Genomic DNA, 17,027 nt, shown 5'->3' on the forward strand with positions numbered 1-17,027 from the left:
AAAACCCCCTTTTGCCAAAAACTGCCAGCAAACCACATAACCCTCCCTCCCGGCACTTGGAGCTGCAACGGGTGTGGTGTACGGTGCTGAGAGCGCCTGCGAAGGCCCCTCTCTCAGTTCTCAGACATGCTGCTGTACACGAGCCGGGGCGCCTCGGGGACCAGCCGCTTCCGGACCCGCGGCCTCCTCCCGCTGCGGGGCATGCTGGTGAGTGCCTCCTCCCGCGGCCTGGTCCCTCCCGCCTGGCCTGGAGGGGCAGCGCCGCCCAAGCCCCAGCACCTGCAGGAACCGGCCCTCCTGTGGGGCCGGCACAGCTCACCCGGAGAGGAAGCCCAGGCCCTGCTCTGCGGACTGGGGTTTTACTTCCTTGGCTTTCTACTCCCGTGTCTTTGATGCTGCGTTTGGCTCTTTGCGGCGTCACATCAGTTACTTGACATACACGGCTTCAAAAACCAAGACAGGTGCCACCGCTGCTAAAAAGGGGGTGGGGGCTGCAGGGCAAGACCCGCTCAGGGGGGCTCCCAGTGGCCTGCACGGAGCCTGTGTGGCCTCCCCATGTGATGAGGCACAAGCTTCATCCCCAGAGCTGCTTCGGGCCTGGGCTCCGTTTACACCACACGCCGGCAGGGCAGCTCCGCGTCCCCCCCGTCACAGTGGGACATGGCGCGGTGATGTTGTCTCTGATGAGCAGGAGTTCCTTGTGCTAATGTGATGCAGCCGGTCAGCCTTCTCCACGGTCAGTGCTTTTGTGACCTTGAAGGTCACAGAGGATCTGACAGCCCGACGCCCTCGAGTATAAACCGCACTCAGCCCAAACCCGTCTGTGGACGGCGGAGATAAGTAGCCCAGTTCGTCTTTGCCGTAAAGATGCGCTGTGTGTCCAGAACATCTCACACAGTGACCATGTCTCCCTGCAGCCCCCAGGTCTCCATCCAGGCGTAGACAGGTGGGGTCCGTACCCTCCAGTTCCCGAGTCCTGAAGCATCAGCACTGCCCTCCCCCTCCCCGGCTCTTCCCGCCTCCCCTCTCCTTCCAGAGGGCAGCTCTCCTCCGCAGGCACCTCTAAGTCCTTCGCTTGTCCAGCTCTCAGCAAAAAGGGGTCGCTTCGAATGACCTCATCTGCCACCCCTGGAAGCAGACCTCATCTGTTTGAAAGTAGACTTTTTTTTTTTTTTTAGGGCTGCACCTGCGGCACATGGAGGTTCCCAGGCTAGGGGTCGAATCAGGGCTACAGCTGCCGGCCTCCACCACAGCCACAGCATCGTGAATCCCCAACCCACTGAGCAAGGACAGGGATGGAACCCTCGTCCTCATGGATACTAGTCGGGTTCGTTCCCGCTGAGCCACGAAGGGACCTCCCAAAGTACACTTTTTAAAATTCCACTTTATAGAAAAACACTGAAAGTGTGAAATGGAAATCACCGCTCGTTTCACCTCCCGGTAGTCAGCCCGGGGCGGCGCCGCGCCATCCTGTCCAGCTGTCTTGTAACCTGGCTTTGCGCAGCACCGCGTCTCCAGAGTCCTCTGTGTCCTCTGCGCTTCAGCTCGTTCCGGAGCCAGGGATGTGGGCTGCGAGCCCAGCCTCAGTGTGCTAACCAGCTCCTGACCCTGGGCATGTTGCAACATCTGGTTTTCCAGAGGTAGAAACAGCACTGCTGGATCTTTCCACGCTTCCCCGATCTCTCAGTCCCCGAGTTAAGTCGCTGGGCGCGCTGGCCGTGCAGCTCCCGCCTCTCTGCGCCCTGCTGCTCCGGTTCCCGCTGTGTGTTCACGAGGCGCTTCCAAACCCTCACACATGCTCCCCCGGGTCAGCAGTCCCTCATCACGCTGCCTGCAGCTTGGTTTAAGCTGGAACTCCATCCAGATGGGGACTGTGTGTGTCTCACTTCCAGAACGGCGTCTGGCACAGGGGCCCTGACAGACTCGTTGCCGAAGGAGTTTTTCTGTGGTCACATCTGTCCATCTTCTCCTTTAGGGGATTTGTCTCCGGTGTGGGCTCAGGAAGCCTCTGCCCACCCCAGGATCATATTGGCACTTTCTTTCCTGGTGTGTGCAGTTTTATTTTTCTCATAATTAATGTGCCTAAAATTTATTTTCTCTGTTTTTTGATTGGGATGTAGCATTTTTTCCCCATGTGGTCACTTCCCCCATTACTTGTTGAATCCTTCATTTTCTTACTGACACTTTATCATCATAAAAACATTCTTGTCTTTACAAGTTGATTCTTCCTGGGAGTTCTGTTCCATTTCTGTCTCTCCCAACACGGGTGTACACTTTTTTTTTTTCTGCTTTTTAGGGCCGCACCCACAACATAGGGATGTTCCCAAGCTAGTTGTCAAATCACAGCTGCAGCTGCCAGTCTACACCACAGCCACTGCAACCCGGGATCCAAGCCACATCTGTACCCACACCACAGCTCACAGCAACACCCGATCCTTAACCAACTGAGCGAGGCCAGGGATCGAACCTGCGTTCTCATGGATGCTGGTCGGGTTTGTTTCCCACAACAGGAACTCGCAGTTTCTGATCCTTTGTGTCTGGCCTGACGCTCAGTGGTGGCATCCCATGGGTGCTGCTCAGGGACTGTCCCTCCTGGGGGGTCACCTGTAAGGGTCTCGTCCCTCACTCCTGACTGTAAACTGAAGGTGGCAGCTCTTGGCTTGAGAAAGCTAATTTCACCAGGTGGACAGCTTCCTCTGCCCGAGACAGGCCATCGGAAGCAGCACCGTGGGTCTCCGCATGTGGAGCGGTGGTCACTCTTCCTGCGGCTCTGGGCCAGCAGCACTGCATTCCACCCGTCAGCTTGCTTTCGTCAACCCACCTCGCGTTCCCAGAGCAAGCTGACTGGGTCACAGGACAGTCTCTCAGTGCTGCACTTTGGTCTGATTTTATTCTGGAGTTCTTTTCTTTACTCTCCTATAATTGAGGTTAGTCTGTGCGGGTTTCTTTGAATCTAACTTTGTTTGGTTTTGGTAGCAGCTTATAAAATGAATTGTCCAACTCCCTTTTCGATAACGAAATTGCTCAACGTTTTCTCCTGTGCTTGATTTTCAGCTAATAGTGCTGGATCCACCGGTGAGTAGCTGGGCGCCCTGTGGCCCTGAGCTCGCCCACTGGGCATCAGGGGCCCCGGCGTGGGGATCCCTCAGGCCTCCCGTAGCCGCATAGTGTCAGCGTGAGCTTGGACAACACAGAGCGCCACACCGCCTGCGTCCTGCCGCAGGCCCCGCCGAGCGGGTCACAGCTCCGCCTCCTCTCCTGCCCGCAGGTGGAAGAGCTCGGGGAGTGGCCTGTCCCGCACTGTTTCACCATCTTCGCGGCTCAGAAGACCATCGTGGTGGCAGCCAGGTGGGGCCCCCCCCCCGTGTCTGCATCCCCTGGGCCCCGGGTCCCCTCCGAGCTGTGTGCTGCTGTCACCGAGACACACGCCTCCCTGTGCACGGCTTCAAGGCTGTGTGACCCAGAGTTCCCTTTGCGGCGAAGTGGTAACCAACCCAACTAGTATCCGTGAGGACGTGGGCTCGATCCCTGGTGTCACTCGGTGGGTTAAGGATCTGGCGCCGCCGTGAGCTGTGTAGGTGGGTCACAAACATGACTTGTCCGTGTGGCTGTGGCTGTGGTGTAGGCCAGCAGCTACAGCTCCAATTTGATCCCTAGCCTGGGAACCTCCACATGCCGCACATCTGGCTCTAAAAAGACAAAAAAACAAAACAAAACAAAACCTGCACAGCCCCGGGGGCAGCTTGGCCTTCAGGGGCCTTGTGACCACAGAGACCATGTGCAGAGACCGGCCGCAGCACCACCGGGCTGTTACTGTGCCCTGGTTCACCGAGGACAGTGTCTGGCGGGGGGGAGGGGTGGCGCTGAAACAGAGGGTTGCCAGCTGTCCCCAAGGCTGGGCAGCAGGAGGCCAACTGCCACAGCGCAGCAGCACGGGAACGCTTCCCTGCTTCCCGGGCTCTTGACCCAGGCAGCTCCCCCATGGCCATCGGCACCACACTCTGCCTGGTCCTGTCCTGAGGCGCGACCGTCCTGGCGCCTTCCAGAGGAGCGGCACCTGTCCTGTCTCTGGGGGCAGCCCCGGCTCTCAGCGCCACCCTGCAGGGTCCTGGCTGGCCTCAGGGCACAGGACACTCACACCCTCCCCACCAGGAAACCGGGCAGCCTAACGAATGAGGAGCCAGGAGCCAGTCTGCTATCTCAGCAGCGGAGACTTAGCGCCCCGTTCCAGCTTGAGGGGTGCAGGCTGGGTGCACAAGGGGTAATGGCCCCCGACCTGCTCCCCTGGGAGAGAGGCCACGACAAGCAGCCCCGGCCGTGCGCCCTGCCCGGCAGCTGAGCCTCAGCCCCGGCCCACAGCTCCCGGCTGGAAAAGGAGAAATGGATGCAGGACCTGAACACCGCCATCGAGGCAGCCAAGAGCAGCGGCGACACGGCCCCGGCACCCACAGACAGCGTGCTGTGTGCCCTTCCCCACGGTGAGTTCTGGAGCCCCCCCCAGGAGACCAGCCGCTCCTGAGGGCGCTGTCTGTGGGAGGCAGCCCTGGTGGCGGTCTGCCCCCTGGACCCACACACTTCCTCTCACAGGGCCAGGCCGGGCCTGGATGGGGAGGGGCCTGAGCTCTGCTGGCGGGAGCAGCAGGTGCTTTTGCCCCCTGCCTGCTGCTGACCTGGCACCAAGAACCGCAGGCCCACACCCCACCCAGGTGGTCCCTTCTCTGAGCAAGGGCTGGCTGCTCCCCCAGGGTCCTCCGAAGAGGTGCCTCTGGAGCAGGAGTCAGAAGGTGGCTGCAGCGCCCAGGGTTCCTTGGACGGGCAGGGCCAGCGCCGGGCCACCACCACTGTGCACGTGTGCTGGCACCGCAGCACCAGTGTCTCCAGGGCTGACCGCAGTGCAGCCGTTGAGGTACAGCTGCCATGAGCGCCCTCTGCCTGTGCAGGCAGCTAGGGGACAGGAACCGGGGTCCACGGGGCAGGGCTGGGCCTCGAGCTGATCCCCCCACCCCCAGGGGCAGGGCAGCCCAGGGCACGCGGGGCAGGGCGGGGCCGGGAGGGCAGCAACCTGGAGCTCTCCCCGGGCCCGTTCCCCTGAGAGGGCTGCCCCGCTGCCTCCACCTCCTTGAGGGGCCACTTCACGCTCTGGCATCCAGGCCGCCTCCTCTTGGGGTGGTTCTGAGCTTGTCGAACCCATGGACCAGCAAGCAGGCGAAGGAGCAGGTGGGGCCCTGGACCCCTCCTCAGCCGTCAGTCACGGCCTGGGCCGCAGAGGGCTCTGTTGTCCCTGCTGTTGGCAGACGTGCTCAGCCCAAGCACCCCGCCCCAGCGGGAGGTACAGGGGCAAAGGCAGCACTGGCTGGGGGGCCCGAGGGATGCACAAAGTCAGGCTAGGACCCAATGCCCAGAGCGGCAGCCCCTCCTACGCCGGCTGAGGGGACAGCCCGCCGCCACCCCAAGACCCCGGCTGCCTTGGCTCCATGTCTGTCATGGGGGTTTGTGAGGACAGGGGGAGAAACCCAGTTTCCCTTCACTTCCTGTCCAGTCCCTTAGACTGTCAACCACTGAGGAGCAGGCGGCCAGGAGCCTCGGCCTGTACCGGGGGGCAGTGCCAGGAGCGGCTGTCTGGGGCTGGCAGGCCTGGGCCACTAAGGCCCCTTTGCTGGCTCTTCCTCTCAGAATCAGCTCTCGGGGTACCTGCTGAGAAAGTTCAAAAACAGCAGCGGCTGGCAGAGGCTCTGGGTGGTGGTCGCCAACTTCTGCTTGTTCTTCTACAAAACGCATCAGGTAGGGGTGCAGCCTGGCGCCCGGGGGTGGGGACCAGGCCTGCCCGCCTGCCTGTGCCCGCCCGCCCTGCAGAGCGCGTGCCCTGCTGCCTTCCTCCAGGACGACTACCCGCTGGCCAGCCTCCCGCTGCTGGGCTACCGCGTGAGCGTCCCCAGGGAGGCCGACGGCGTCCACAAGGAGCACGTCTTCAAGCTCCAGTTCAAGTCCCACGTCTACTTCTTCCGGGCTGAGAGCAGATACACCTTCCGGAGGTAATGTGGCGGGGGGATGGCGCTGCCCGCCTCCGCTTCCTGGAGGGGAGGGCTGGGCACTGCCTCCAGGGCTGTGACTGGCCCTTGTTTTGCCCCGGGCCTGCCGCGGCCGGGAATCTTCCTCGGGAAGAACTGAAGCACCAGCCCACGGCCTGGTGGCCAGAGCGTGCTCTGCTGACCAAGCCAGCGTCCGGGGCAGGGGTCACAGCGGTTCGACCTCTCGCCAGGTGGATGGAGGTGATCGAGCGAGCCAGCAGCTCAGCAGGGAGAGCCGGGGCTGCAGAGGGGGCTGCGTGACGCCCGCGCTCCCCAGACGGGGCCGCCAACGTGCCCTGCACTTGCTCACCCCGAGGAGACTGGCCACAGGTGGATCTCACAGGCCCACGTGGGCGGGCATCGCCCCCTCAAGACCCAGCGCAGGCCCCGACCCCGGGGGCACCAGGAAGAACACGTGTGCGTGGGAATGGGCCAGCTCCGTGCGCTGACAGAGCCAGCGTCCCCCCGCCCTGTCCTCCAGGGCAGGCCTGGTCACAGCTGCAGGCAGGACCACCAGAAGGCCCTGTGGTGCCCCCGTCATATACTGCCACAGCGCGGAAGGCAAAGTCCCCCTTGACCCACCCCCAAGGAGGTGCGTTGTGCTCACATGGGTCAAAATAAAGGCGTGGCATTCCCACCCTGGTGTGGGGGCTGAGGATCCGGCTGCAGCGGCTCAGGGCGCTGTGGAGGCGGGGGTTCGATCCCTAACCAGGCGCAGTGGGTTAAGGATCCACTGCTGCCACCGCTGCGGCGTAGGTCGAAGCTTGGCTGGGGTTCAGTCCCTGGCCGGGAACGTCCATGTGCTGCAGGCGCAGTCCCCCCACAAGAGGGCAGCTCCCCCCCAGGGGCCGTGGGCAGCCCTGCCTGCCGGGAGGGGGCGCCAAAGCCCAGGGCGACTCTGCGAGGGCAGACCAGGCTGTCAACACCCCACTAGCAGCAGTCGTCATTCAGGTCTTTATTGAAAGCAGCAGGAGCCCTCACGGTTCTGTGAAAACTAACACCTTCACCTCGGACGCCCAGGGAAGCAAGGAAGGCGGGTTTTCTTAAAAAACAAAACATTCTGACACGAGTACTTAGAAGACAACGCGGTACCTGGTCTGACACAAGGCAAATCTACGGCCTTTTGAGGCCAGGCCCGGCTGGGCGGCGGCACACCTGCTCAGCGAGGTCTCTGCCCCGCGGTCTGGGCGGCCACACGGCCACCTCCTCGCTGCCGAGCATGGCCTTGGTCCGACCGGGAGGGACGTGGAAGTGGGACCGCCCTCTGCGGGGGTGGAGGGGGGTGGGACCCGGCCAGGACAGCAGCGGGGCTCCGAGTCAGCACAGTCCTGGCGGCGCGCAGGACAGAGACCCCTCCCCGGCGGCGCCAAGAGCAGCAGCGTCAGCGGGTCGACGTCAGGTGGTTTCTGCTGTGGGAGAACCTGTGGACCAGAGGCCGGCTCGCTGCTCCTGCCCCAGCGCAGGTGGGTGGGGGCCCCGGCCAGCCACCCTCCCAGGAGCGAGGGCCCCACAGCAGGGCCGGCCTGCCCGCCTCCCCTCACCTCTGCACGCGCTCCACCAAGTGGGCCATCAGCTTGTCCGAGATGCCGGGGCAGGACTCCTCGGCCAGGCTGAAGGCGTTCTCCAGCTCCTCCAGCGCCCCCACGCCGCCGCCGTTCTGCCTGTGCTTCTCTTTGAGCTGCGGAGAGACCCGTGTGCGCCTGACCTCCAGGCCCCCACCCCCCGACTGGGAGTGGAACTGCAACCGGCAGGGCGCCCACACCCGCTGCAAAGCCGGGCTGAGCAGGTCCTGCCACCCACCTGCGGGACAGGCGCCCAGGAAAGGTGGCCCCCGCGCCGCAGGCCTGCCCGGGTTTTGGTTCTCAGGAGGGTCTCTCCACTCTAAACATGTGGCTTCCTCCCATAGCTCAGGTCCAGCTTGTGAGAGATCATGGCCAGACCCAGCTGGCCTGACCCCTGGGGCCAGAGGACCACCAGCAACCCCCTGCCCTGTGGCCAACCAGCCCTCCCCTCAAAGCCCGGAACCCCAAGGGCAGAGGGGTGCACACCTCCCAGGACGCCCGCCAGCAGCCTGACGTCAGGCCCCAGCCCCCAGAACTAAGACCCAGGGTCTCCCCCCGCCAGCCTAGGTGGGCACCACCACCCTACCTCACTGGCCACAGGGCCCTGCAAAACCAGTACATGCACGGGTACACACGCGAGCGTACGCACACACGCGTGCGCACACTGCACATGTACACAAACGTGTACACACACAGTACACGTGCGTACTGGCCCTGCCCTGTGTGGGGCCTCCCTTGGGCCCCTGACAGGCGTCCCCAGCTCCGGCCAGCACTCCAGGCCCAGGGGGCGGGAGCCTGCCTGCCTGTGTTCTGACCCCTCCAGCCCAGAAAGCCTCTGCTGCCTCCACACTCACATCCCGCACCCCAACCCTGGGCTCCAGGCCCCCGTCTCCCCGGGTGCAAATGAGGCCCACGCCCACTGCTGACGTGCACTCCTGGGGGCAGTACCAACCACCTGTCAGCAGATGACACAGACACGGTCACCAGACCCCTGAGGAGTTGCCCCTAAGGCCTCCCCGGTGGGGGCCTGCTGCCCACCACCACCACCTAAACCTCAGGGCTCTCTAGACAGAGTCACCCGTGTGTCTGCGGGTCGAGATAAAAGGTCCCCGGACAAGGGTTCCTCACAAAGCCCCCTGGGCCCCAAGGACCCTGCAGGCTTGGACACTTGAGGGTTCCATCAGGCCAGCTTGTCCCAGCCACTTCCAGTCCTTCCACTCGGAAAGCCAGGTCCCTGGGTCCACCCTCATGGGCTCTAAGGGACATAGACACCGTGGCCCAGCGCGGTGGGGGACACCGCTGCCCCCCAGGCCTCACCTCTCCGAAGACAGGCCGGACCAGCGTGGACAGGCACTGGGACCTCGGCTGCCTCTTGACTGGCTCTGCCGACTGCAAAGGCACCGGCGGCAAGTGAGCCAGGAAGAACACGGCGTCCAGGGCTGCCCGATCCCTCCCCCCGCCTGCTCCTGGCCTCCTGGAGGCCCCCCCCACCGCCAAATGCCACCTTCCGCTCGGTCAGCGCTCCCAAGCCCTGCGCTCCCGGTACCCGCGAGGCCCAGCGGCCAGACCTTCTGCGGGCCGTGCAAGGCCGTCCCCTTGTGCAGCTTGCCGTGCGGGCTCGGCCGGATGGTGGGGGGGAAGGTCCAGATGGGGCCCTGCTCTCCATCCTCGGCATCTGCGTCGCTGGAGGGGAAGGCGGGGTCACCAAGGCCCTGGGGCCCAGCGCCGCGCCCCCCCCCCGCCCCCGGTGCCCGCCCAGAGCGGCCCCCCCCCCAGCTCCGGGGACGCGCAGGCCCCTACATGTCCGAGTCCTCAGAGCTGGACTCCTCGCCGTGGCCCTCCGACCTCCAGCGCTTGTAGCGGTCGATGAGCTCGGTGAGGAAGGAGGTCTTCTTGGTGTAGCGCGTGATGAACTTGTGCTTCAGCAGCTCCTTGGCGGTGGGCCGCTGCGGGACAGACACGGTGGGCGGGCGCTGGGATGGGCGAGCGCGGCCCCTCCAGCTGCGGCCCGAGGAGCCTGGGCCCCGCCACCACGGCCCCGGGAGGCCCCCCACCCCGCGACTGCCGCTGCCGCGCGCAGAGGGCTGCTCCCTAGGGCCTGTTCCGGAGCAGTCGCCAGGAACCGTGTGCAGCCCCTTGGGCTCCCCCTCGCCCACCTCGTGGGGCCAAGGCTCTGGCGGCTGCCCAGGGGGCAGGGGGCTTACAAATCGGGGGTCCTTGTTGAGGCAGGCCTCCACGAACTCCTTGAAGGGCTTGCTGTGGTGGCCCTCCAGCGTGGGGGGGCTGTTCTTGGGGATCAGGAACAGGACGCGCATGGGGTGGAGGTCAGAGTTCGGGGGCTCGCCTTTGGCCAGCTCGATGGCCGTGATCCCCAGCGACCAGATGTCCGCCTGACGAAGAGCCACACGGGGCCATTGCATCCGGGCGCCGCGCCTGCCGCCCCCACCCCTCGCCCTCTGCGCCCACCTTGAAGTCATAGGCCGACTGCTTGATGACCTCGGGCGCCATCCAGAAGGGGGTGCCCACAAACGTGTTCCTCTTGATTTGCGTGTCCGTGAGCTGCCCCGCCACGCCGAAGTCCGCCAGCTTCACGTCGCCCTGCTCCGAGAGCAGCACATTGGCAGCTGCTCGACACAGGACAGCAGGGAGTCACCTCAGTGCCGCACGGCCCCACCTGGCCTCCTAAGCAGGGCTCTCCGCCCTCAGAGCCGTGGCAACGGGATAGTGGCAGGTGCCTGCAGCGTGAGCCCCCACCCCCGCCCCACAGGTGCCCCCGGGCACCCGTGTTCACCTCACAAGAAAAATCCCACGAACAGAGCCACTGCCCTTGCCCCGCAAAGGGCTCAAGAAGCAGAGGGAAGCCCGACTCTGCCCCTTGCTCGGCCGGCCACCTTCCATCAGCCCCTCGACCTCGCCCTCGGAGGTGGCCTGGCCCGTGCACACCAGCACAGCTGCTCTAACCACCCCTCACACTCAGATCCAAGATTGCAAGCCATCCAGTTTGGGCCTAAGTAGGGTCCCGCTTACACCAGGTGCCGAGCTGGCTTCCCAGGGAAAGCAAGTCCTATGCATTACTGGCAATGTCTTCTGGAAACAGAGCCAGATAGAGCTGCTCAGTTCCCAGGGCCACAGGGAGGACAGGCAGGGCGCCCTGAGCACCGCCAGTGACGCGCCCCACCCAGCGAACCGCCACTGCCCGCCCCGGAGGGACCTTTGATGTCTCGGTGGATCTTGCGCTCCGAGTGCAGGTAATCCAGGCCCCTCAGGATCTCCCGCAGGATCGTGGCGATGTAAGTCTCCTCCAGGGGCCCCGGCTTAAGCTGCAGACATGGAGGAGACAGCAGGGCCTCGGGCTTCCCGCCACCCCAGACCCAGGGCCCAGGCCTGGCTCAGCCTCCTCTCCAGCAGGGGTGGGCTGAGCCTGTGGGTGGGAGGGACTTCCTATTTCTGGGGCCACTTTTGAAATCAGAGCTTCGGGTGCCAGGTCAGATGGGTGTGGAGCAGGCTGTTTTTTGAGAACAGACACCACCTTGGCCTGGGCTGTAAAGGTAACGGCTGAGGAGGAGGGCCCAGGCATGGCCCTGCGCCCCCCCCGGGGGGAAGGACTGTGGGCAGCAGCAGCACGTCTGGCTTAGCCAGGTCCTGATGAACCTCCAACACACAAGGCCAACGAGAGGCGGCCACAGGCCCGCCAAAGCCAAGCCCCCAGACAACGTCCTCAGTCCGTGCCCAGCCCTGCGGCCGCCCACTGTCGTGGCCCGCGCCTCACCAGGTCCAAGGCAGAGCCGCCGCCCAGGTACTCCATGATGATCCACAGCTTCGTGCCCTGGGCCAGAGAAGCGCCGGTCAGCACGTGGCAGCAAACACGGGACAGGCCAGGTGCACCACCCCGCCGCCCGAGAACCCCAGGAATGGGCCCCCGCAGCCTCGCCTGGCTCCCCTCTCGTCACAGCACGGCAGACACTGCAGTCAAACCACGCTCACCACCCGCCAACAAGCAGGCGGGGAAGGAGCGCGGCGGGCACGCCTCCCGGCACCTGCACACCAAGCCCCCGGGGAAGGGCTCCGGGCTCCAGCTGCGGGGCCCCGAGTGCGCCCAGCAGGCCTGGGGCCATCCTCCATCCTTGCCGCAGGAGGCGGCACAGCCAGCCCAGCCGGGACCTGCCGCCGCCCCACCCGCGCTCCCCCTCAGGGCACACGCGGCCCTGGCGGCTGTCATTTCTTGGAGGCCCAGCTCTGCCGCCCTCGCCTGTGGGGACCGCTCGCCCTTCCGACCAGGCCCAGGGGAGGGCAGACGGGCGGGCGCCCGAAGCACCCCCCGCCCAGGCACCTTCAGGTAGGAGCCGAAGTAGCGCGTGATGTAGGGGCTGTCGCACTGGCTGAGCACCGTGATCTCCTGCTGGATGTCCTCGATCTCGTCCTCGGCCTCCTCCAGGTCGATGGTCTTGATGGCCACCACCTCCTTGGTGCGGTTGTCGATGCCCTTGTACACCTCGCCGAACGAGCCCTTGCCGATGCGGTCGAGCTTGGTGAAGAGCTCCTCGGGGTCCACGCGGGGGTGCTGGGGACACGGGGCGGGCCGCGCTGACCCCGAGCGCCGGGAGCTCACGCGGCTTCCTGCCTTCCTTCTTTGATCCCTTTCCATTGAGAAACCCGAAGCCAAAGGCAAAACCCCCCCCGAGGGTGTGGGGGGGCCCGGCTCTGGCCAAGAGTCCGGGCCATGGGGCAGCCAGAGGGGCCACGCAGGCCACGCCGGACCCGCCCACACCCCACGCGTGGGGAGGACCCGGTGCCCCCCAGGAACGGGTTCAGAGGGAGGAGTCGGGGGAACACCGGGACCTGGACGGTGCTGGCACCACCCAGGGCGAGCCTCGCAGGCTGCAGACTTGGTCACAGCACGTCCACGCTTGTCACCCACTGTAACAAACCCCCGGGGGAGGGGCGATGGACAGGTGGAACCAGCTCACTCATTTCCCTTTAAACCTACAACGGCTCTGAAAAATAAAGGCTATCAATTAAACAACACCAACTGAGTCCTCCCTGTGCACCTGGAAGCCACACCCCTCAGAGGCCCCTCCAAGCCCCCAGTCAGTCCTGGGGACGGCCACCCCCGCACACCAGGACCCTGAGCTAAGAAATGACTCCTTGATGGGCGATCCTAGGTGTTGGCCTTTATGGAAAACTGCGCCCCTGGTCCTCAGGGCTGAGCCGTGGGTGCAGGGGGCCTGGCAAGACGCAGGACGGTCCCACAGGGGACAAGCCCGCTTTTGACCTTGACCCTCAGTGGGTCGGGGCTGAGACAGCGCAACTCGGGGGCTGCGTGGAAGACACCAGAGCCTCTAGGGCCACCCTTGGTGTTCCCCAGCCCCACCCAAGTGGCCCCCTGAGGGCACCTCACCCCCTCCGCCAGGCTACTGGCCATGTTCTCAGAGGCCCAGCAGTGGCCCAGGGGCTGGAGCCCAGGGACCTGCATGGGGTTGGAGCCCCAGGCAGGGCCTGTGAAGGGTGGGCGGGGAGCCTGGCGTCCAGTCCCGATGGGGGCAGAAAGGGCTCTCTAAGCCCTGCAGGCCTCACACCCAACAGGACACACCTCCCTCCAGAGAGGCTGCCCCCACGCCTCAGCAGTGTCACCGGACGTGTCTTGGCGACCACCTGAAGTGGCCAGAAGCAAAAAGGCCAAATCACAACTGGCTTTGCTGTGGAAGCACCGACCGCTCTGGAGCCAAGGGGGCCCAGCCCTGGGCAGCGCACTGACCTCGGCACGGCCAGCCCTTGGGCTCAGCCCCAGGCGGGCTCCGGACAGAGGCGGCACACATCCCACGTGCCAACAGCTGCCTCCCCAGGTCTGGAAACAGAGGGGCCACGTGAGCCCAAAGAGGGCCTCGTAGGGGGAGCCAGCGGGGCCAGGCGAGCAGGGAGGGCCGAGGGCCAGGCCCCGGCATGGTGGGCCGGCCTCCATGAGGTGGCCAGAGCCAAGGTGCCCACTCGCACCTCCCCCGCGGAAGCTGCAGCCAGTGCAGCACAGGGCCAGGTGGCTGCCACCTGGGTTCCTCAGGCCACCCGTGAGGACACTTTCTCCCCCTGCTACGCATATTCTGAAAGTCCCAGCTGCTCAGCTGTCTTTGGGGTGGGGACCTCGAGATCAGAGCCCCGCCCTGAGTGGCCAGCCTCAAGGACTCTGCGAGCCTGTCACCAGCATGAAGACTCACCAGCATGAAGACGGCCTCCCACAGAGACCAGGAAACAGCCCCCGCCCGCTTGCACCCCCCCAAACCCCTGGGCACTGGGCCCAAATGCCACCTGGCCCAGTGCCCCCACGTCCCCTTCACTAGGCCCCTGAGCACCCAGCTAAGTGCTGGCCTGCAGGGCCTCCACCCCCAGCTCATCCAGCCAGGGCTCCTAGAAACGGTGCCTCTACTTCCAAGGGGGCCTCAGAGGGGACCTGGAGGAGGTGGGACCGAGGCCGGGCAGCACTGTTCCTCGGGCTTTCCGGGTTCCCCTCCCACCCTCAGGCCTCCCTCTTCTCACTGCAGCCTGCACTCTCCACCCCAACGGCTTGACGAGAGGCACACCCAGCTGGGTGCCCAGACCTCCACGGCTCCTGAGGGAACTGGGCAGACCCCTGGACCAGGGGCTCCAGACTCAGCAGTGGGGGGAGCTCTGGTCCCAACGTCACACTTTTTGGGTCCCCACTGCTGTGGGTCAGTCTCCTGAGCAGACAGCATGACGGGAGCGCTCCTGGCTGTGACCCTGACCCTACAGGCACATCACAGGGACACCTGCGGCCAGAGCTGGTGGAAGGAAGGAAGGACAACTGCTCCCGAGCTGGCCTTGCACTCCCCTTCCAGAGACGGGCGTGGTTCAGACAAGGGCTCAGGCTGCTGGCAGTCCAGACCCTTGTCCTCTGGTCAGCCCTGGGCATGCGAGGTCAGTGGCCACTACCAGGCAGTATGTCTGCTGGTCATATCGCCCCACAAAATGAGGGGTGCCCAACGGCCCCCAACCACCCCACGATGGGTGGCAGCCAATGAGCTTCCTGCAGCCAGCCAGACCCTGCGGGCAGGGTAGGAACAAGGAACCAGCCGGGCAGAGGCCAGGAGTGGAGGGCCCCCTGCGGGCCGTGGGGGAGCTCACCGCACTGCCCCACACAGGGACCGCCTCGCAGGGCCACAGTGACAACCCTCGCAAGAGAAAACAATGTCCTGTCAGGCTTCCTGCCACTGACAAAGGCCAAGTCTCTCCGCCCCAGAGGACAAAAGGGGCTTCCTTCCTTCAGGGTCCCTTCCTCAGCTCCTCTGGGCTGTGCTCCCTTCCCTGGGCATCTGGTCTGGACACCCAAGCCAAGCCCCTAGTGCCACCAGCACACAGGGACAGGGTGGCTCAGCTCCAACTTCCTATTCCAGGACCCGCGGGACCCATTTCTACAGCTCTTAAAAATAGCTGAAGCCAGGTTTTTCTCCCAGCTTCTCCGTCATGTAATTTACAAGACACGAGATGTCAAAGATGAATGAAAGACCTGCCAGCGGGCTTCAGCATCAGCAGAAGTGCCAGTGCCCACCTGTGGCACGGCTAGTCCAGGATGCCCTGCCCGGCGGCAGCACGTGGCAGGTTTCTGCGAGGAAGCCTGTTGGGTGTGGAGCCGATCCTGACCCCAGCCCCTCCCCCGCCCCGTGGATACACACTTCCTGCTCCCCTGGCGCCCAGGCCTCGCGGACTCAGCCTGGGGACTCAGCCTTACACCCGAGGACGCTGCCTTACACCTTTCAGCAGGCGGCCGAGGAAAACAAAGCCAAGCAGTGGCCACAGGAAAACCTGGCTACCAGAGCCAGAGCGGCACACTCCACGTCCTACCAGCTGCAGATCACACCTGCTTCCCAATAACAGACAAGAGGAAAGTACAAACCATGTGCCACACAACCCAGGGTGCGCTTTGGAGGGTCCCCCGGAATCAGCCAGTTACCGCTCAAGGCCAGACACCCCCAGATGGCTTTTGCTGTTGGCAATCCCAAGACCCAGTCCCCCAAAGAGAAAGGCAGTGGGTGTCTTCCCAAGGAGCACCTGTGGCCCGGGAGCAGCCCTCTCATCCTCTCCTGTGCTCTGCTCTCCCCGCGCACAGACTCGAGAGCTGCGTCAGCACAGCCCCTGCCCAGCACAACACGGCCTGTGTCCCCGCCCAGGCTGCGGCCCCAGCGTGGACCCTGACCTTGCAGGTCTCTCCAGGTGCAGATTCATGCTCGGCAGGATTCCCACCAGAGCCAGCGGCCCCTGCCCTGTTCCCACCACAGGGCTCTGCACAGCCTCTGCTGCCCCTGCACTGGGGCTCTATTTTGCCAAGCTTGTGGGCTTCTGCCCCACACAACTGGGCAAGCTGGCCAAGCTGAGTCGCCCCTGCGCTCACCAAGTCTGAGCGCCTCGAGACTGCTCCCCGCTTCGCCCACGACGCGCTCCGCAGGACTCCCCCGCGCCTCCCTTCACCCCACGCTCGCCCTCGGAGGGACCGCTCCTCTGAAACCTCAGGATGACAGTCCTGGAGGAAGCGCCCTTGCTTAGCCTCTGCAGTCGGTGCTCCGGTAAACACACACACCCCTCTCCCCGGATGCCAACCCTTACCTGGTTGGCAAAGCCCCTGAGGTGAGCCATGTCTGCGCCGCCCTCCACCATCCGCTGCAACCTCGGGAGGCCCCGAGATCCTGCCTGGAGGCTCCGGAGCCCGGCCCACTCGCTTCAGGCAACTGGAGGGAGAGCAGGCCTGCTCGGTTCGAGGCACGCGGGGCTCCCTGCCGCCCTGGGGACCGGCGGGCCGGCCCGCCCCGGGGGCGGGCTGGAGTCACAGGGCCCCTCCGCTAAAGGCCCCCACCGCCGCGCTCTCCTCATCGCCCCGCTACGGCCCGACGCCTCCCTGAGGAGCTCCCCAACACGGGGCATCCCTCGGCGGCCCTCACACTTCCACCCGCAGCCTTGCTCCTTCTTTAGACCCCTTACCCCGGCCAGGACCCCCGCCGGGACCCCCGCCCCAACCCCGCCCCCGGTGCCCTCGCCCCCCCCCGGCGCCCCCCCCCGGGTCCCCCTACCGCCGAGCTCCGCCTCCAGTGCCCTCCTCGCCGGCCCCCTCGGGGCCCTCCCCCTGCCTCACTCCCCGCACCGCCCAGCCCCCTCCCCAACCGCCCCAGGCGCGGGCCAGCCCGGCAGCGCGCCCACCTCCGGGGGCTCCATCCCGGCCTCCCCCGGCCCGCTCCGCAGTGCCCACGAAGGCTCCCACCCGCAGCCTCCGCTCGCCCAGGGACGCCTGGGCCCTCCAGCCCGCGAAGCAGCGGCAGTGGCGGCGGCGGCCGGAGAAAGCCCGGCGGCGGCGTCAGCGACGGCCCGGGCGGCACGGTGTCGTGGCCCGGCGCGGAGC

The 17,027-nt window shown here is 65.3% G+C and overlaps 2 protein-coding genes across 28 annotated transcripts in view; one reads left to right on the forward strand and one right to left on the reverse strand.

Moving 5' to 3' along the window:
* Positions 1-6,725, forward strand: part of FARP2 (FERM, ARH/RhoGEF and pleckstrin domain protein 2) — an 83,756-nt gene extending 77,031 nt beyond the window's left edge. For 5 of the 18 annotated variants that reach the window (XM_021076010.1, XM_021076012.1, XM_021076013.1 and 2 more), the window contains 7 exons: positions 118-207; positions 3,055-3,075; positions 3,269-3,348; positions 4,360-4,478; positions 4,746-4,906; positions 5,674-6,032; positions 6,260-6,725. In XM_021076010.1, coding sequence (XP_020931669.1) covers positions 118-207; positions 3,055-3,075; positions 3,269-3,348; positions 4,360-4,478; positions 4,746-4,906; positions 5,674-6,032; positions 6,260-6,329 — 900 coding nt within the window. In that variant the 3' untranslated portion in view covers positions 6,330-6,725. Of the gene's footprint in view, positions 1-117; positions 3,350-4,152; positions 4,479-4,745; positions 4,907-5,673; positions 6,033-6,259 lie in introns of those variants that run through there. The other 13 variants (XR_002339386.1, XR_002339387.1, XM_021076014.1 and 10 more) reach the window with 13 other exon arrangements.
* On the reverse strand, positions 7,000-17,027 carry STK25 (serine/threonine kinase 25). Of its 10 annotated transcripts, XM_021076026.1 has the most exons (13): positions 16,829-16,972; positions 16,241-16,362; positions 13,386-13,475; positions 11,961-12,624; positions 11,400-11,456; positions 10,842-10,950; positions 10,097-10,254; positions 9,835-10,020; positions 9,431-9,576; positions 9,199-9,313; positions 8,948-9,019; positions 7,610-7,746; positions 7,007-7,489 (listed from the first exon to the last, which is right to left on the reverse strand). In XM_021076026.1, the coding sequence occupies exons 4-13, from the start codon at positions 12,273-12,275 to the stop codon at positions 7,450-7,452; spliced, it is 1,335 nt and encodes a 444-aa protein (XP_020931685.1). In that variant the 5' UTR covers positions 12,276-12,624; positions 13,386-13,475; positions 16,241-16,362; positions 16,829-16,972; the 3' UTR covers positions 7,007-7,449. The 10 variants fall into 10 exon arrangements, 9 of the variants coding, with proteins under 9 accessions (XP_020931684.1, XP_020931683.1, XP_020931681.1 ...); XM_003133805.5 differs by lacking the exon at positions 13,386-13,475 and having other exon boundaries at positions 11,961-12,191; positions 16,829-17,027; XM_005657594.3 differs by lacking the exon at positions 13,386-13,475 and having other exon boundaries at positions 11,961-12,191; positions 16,890-17,020.

This window comes from Sus scrofa, chromosome 15 (assembly GCF_000003025.6).
Source record: "Sus scrofa isolate TJ Tabasco breed Duroc chromosome 15, Sscrofa11.1, whole genome shotgun sequence".
Taxonomy (NCBI): domain Eukaryota; kingdom Metazoa; phylum Chordata; class Mammalia; order Artiodactyla; family Suidae; genus Sus; species Sus scrofa.